The 3,274-nt window shown below is 40.9% G+C and overlaps 1 protein-coding gene across 1 annotated transcript; it reads right to left on the bottom strand.

The window, feature by feature from the left end:
* Positions 1-250: 250 nt before the first annotated feature.
* Positions 251-2,580, bottom strand: LOC146712355 (uncharacterized). The gene is made up of 4 exons (XM_085442127.1): positions 2,054-2,580; positions 1,191-1,318; positions 824-888; positions 251-405 (listed from the first exon to the last, which is right to left on the bottom strand). The coding sequence occupies exons 1-4, from the start codon at positions 2,074-2,076 to the stop codon at positions 316-318; spliced, it is 306 nt and encodes a 101-aa protein (XP_085298253.1). The 5' UTR covers positions 2,077-2,580; the 3' UTR covers positions 251-315.
* Positions 2,581-3,274: the final 694 nt, after the last annotated feature.

Genomic DNA, 3,274 nt, shown 5'->3' with positions numbered 1-3,274 from the left:
TCACTTTGAAATAGTCGGTAATGTAAACGCTGGACCTCTCAGCATCTGCCATTCCCGAACAGACACATGCAAGTTTGTCCGTGACCGCAGCCGCGCTGTACATTTATTTCAGTTTCAATATTTTTTTCAGTTTCAATATTTTTTTCAGTTTCATTTCAAGGTGGCATCGTTCTGATCCCATACACACACACAAATCCTGATTTACAAGTACACAATATTTATGACCACAATTTGAGCCCATATCCTCTCTCTACCACAGCTGCCTTTGAACTTGCCTGGGCCAGGTCTGAGTCCAGCTTTGCTACTCCTGCCAGGTCACATGACACAGGGGTGTGCTCTGATGTCAGCAGGCAGGTCAGTGGAGCCCTCTGGTGGTGGATATATGGCAGTGAAACAGGAGGAGGCCTGAGAACAGACAGCAGGCTTAACTAGCAGGACAAAGTAGCATGTAGTACTTGAAGGAGTCGTCACAGCCAATCAGCTCTCAGGAAAATGGAACATCACATAAATATTTCTCTTCTTTGATTTTCATCAATTATTTCCTTTGATAGATTTTCCGTCAACACTTCTGCTTGATTAGAAGCTCATAGGCAGTTCCTGTCACTCTACAATAACACAATGTAAAGGCTGCGCTCTCTGCCCTCCATAATTTGACATATTTTGTTGTTTTGTGTGTGTTTGTCTGTGTGAAGTTTTGATGTGTATGTGAAAAACAATTTTGAAAACACTGGAAAAAGACCTCAAGACATGTTTTCCTTTACTTTCTATGAAACAACAATTCCCACCAAGGCTTTTCAGGGTGAAATTTAGTGTATAGAAAAACCTGTGCCAGGTTGTCTCCATCTAGTGGTGAACATGGCCTCACCACTACATCAGGTGAGCTTTTCACTGTGCAGTGACACAAAAGTCATTTAACAATTAAAAAAAAAGCAATGTTACAGATTCAGTAAGAACTGAAGTTTATCATAATCCTTCAAGTTTCACTCAGTAACAGCAGCTTTTTAATATTATTGGCTATATTTTAGAGTCACATTTATATGAAATGTCAAACAATCACAGAGTGACACTGAACTAAACAATCAATGCCATGTGAGTTGCTCTTGTTTGTTCTTTATCTCGGATTTATTGTAAGCAGCGGGAGTAGAAGCTAAAGAAAAATAGTAAAGATATGAATGAATCTCTGCTCTTACAGCTTTTATTGTGCCATAATGTCTGCTTTGAAACCGTCCTCTTGCTCGTCTCTTGGATGCTCACCTCTTCTTCACCTGTTCCTTTCACCAAACTGCTGCACTCTCGTTCTCTGCTCTCGCCTCCTCTTCTGGTTATAATTAGATGCAGTCAGCATGTGCCAAACAAACTCCCCCCAAATCGATCATGTTTGATATGATGATGATGTTTTTAACATCTTATTTATGCACTTGTTGGGTGGGAAAGAGTAAACAAAGATGGGGCATAGAAGCAGAACTGATACGTGTGGAGGGACAGTAACTGTGTGTGTGTATGTGTAAGCATTTAAACACTGCAGAGAGTCAAATTAACAGTAACACTATTTTGTCTAAGTCCGCCATTGTAGAAATTCATTTCACCGAAACAATAACATGGCGCACAATGTGACAATAAACGTATAAAACACAAATTCTTACCTAGCAGGAGAATAAATAATCAGTATTTTAAGGCTACTGCATGTATAGATGTCACTGCTGGCTCACATAAGCTAGCTCTGAGACCCGCCAGAGTTTACGCCACAGTTGACTGTCGCGAAAGAGTCGTAAATCACCGGCATTGTAAAACTTAAAATGATTCCAGGGCATGTTATAAAACACCCAATAGATGTGCTGGATATTAAACGGTATCAAACGACTAAATGAACACAGGGTTACAATTACGTGCTCACGTCGTCACATCGAGAGTTTATTCATTAATCATCAGAGTTCAACAATGTTACATCCAGTTGGAAACAGCTTCACTAACGCCAGCAAAACAGGCTAACAGTATATAAGAGCACAGAAACAGCCGTGCTTATCAACAGCTCGACATATCCTCAACAACTCACCTCAGTATGTGTAACCCGTTCATGTGTTACGCCTGTTGTTCTTGCGTTGTGTTCTGGCGTGAAAGTAAGAGGCAGGAGACAGTACTGGGTCTTTGGCTCTTTACTGCACATCTGCAACACAGAAACATGTGTCTGATCTGTGTGTGTCACGCGACTGCCAGTACACCTCTCCTCCGGCCATGCTGAAAGCAGCTGTGTCTGCAGCTTCATTAACACTACAATAATATAATGAATCAAATACAACAAATTGTTTTAAAACATTAACTTAAGCTCTCAAAAACAAAAAGCACAAAATAAATAATATGTCACTGAAAAAACATCAAAAACAACTTATAAGAACAATAAACAAAATAATTCAAAAACAAATAAACAGTCAGATAAATACAATTCAATAACCAGGACCCAATATTCTGGTACTTATAGTTCAAACATTATACTTCAGTACAATTATATTAATAACCGCCATCTAACAGGCAGTACAACACTGTACTTATAAAAACAATGAATGAAAGACAGCATCTCCAAAACATAAGAACATCTCCATACCTGCAACACAGAAATATGTCTGATCTGTGTGTGTCACGCGACTGCCAGTACACCTCTCCTGACGAAGGAAAAAAGAGTGCATGCTGTTAAAAAAAGACTGCCGCGAGTAGCCGCTAGCAATCAGGCTAACTTAGCATGCTAGCATTTTAGCTGCGTTCTCGGCTAAAACTCATAAGCGTATATTAGTGAACTCCGCCCTCCACAAAACTTATCCCGAATGAGTCTCTTAATGACAAACAAAAACGCGGCGGTTTGGCTGTATTCACATTGCAGCTTGGGATCTGAACAAACTTTTATTAGCTGAGAGCAACGTGGCAGTGACTTACCTCCGGCCATGCTGAAAGGAGCTGTGACCGGGGCACACATGCACGCGCCTACGTCACCACGCAGCGCACACACACACATGAACGCACTATACACATATGCAGCATATTTATTTTACTTGGTTTTAGAGTTGGAGTATTTACATATTGATCTGAAATATTTTGCTGCTGAGCAGCAGAGCTCCAAAGCGTCCCCCTGTAACCATGGTTACGCAGATGCGTTCCGACTGTCACGTCACCGAGGAGAACCTGTTTCAAATGTATACCTGGATCAACCTGGAATCAGTTTGAAAAGTTTTCTGCTGAGAACCGCGGCTCGACTTCCTGGCATCCCGGGATAAGATGAGTTGCT

Source organism: Copadichromis virginalis, linkage group LG3 (genome assembly GCF_057382275.1).
Source record: "Copadichromis virginalis isolate Kocher_CV1m ecotype Utaka linkage group LG3, C_Virginalis_male_GT1.1, whole genome shotgun sequence".
In the NCBI taxonomy this organism is placed as follows: Eukaryota; Metazoa; Chordata; class Actinopteri; order Cichliformes; family Cichlidae; genus Copadichromis; species Copadichromis virginalis.
The sequence above is the reverse complement of the archived record's forward strand: the minus strand, read 5'-3'. Positions and strand labels throughout refer to the sequence as shown.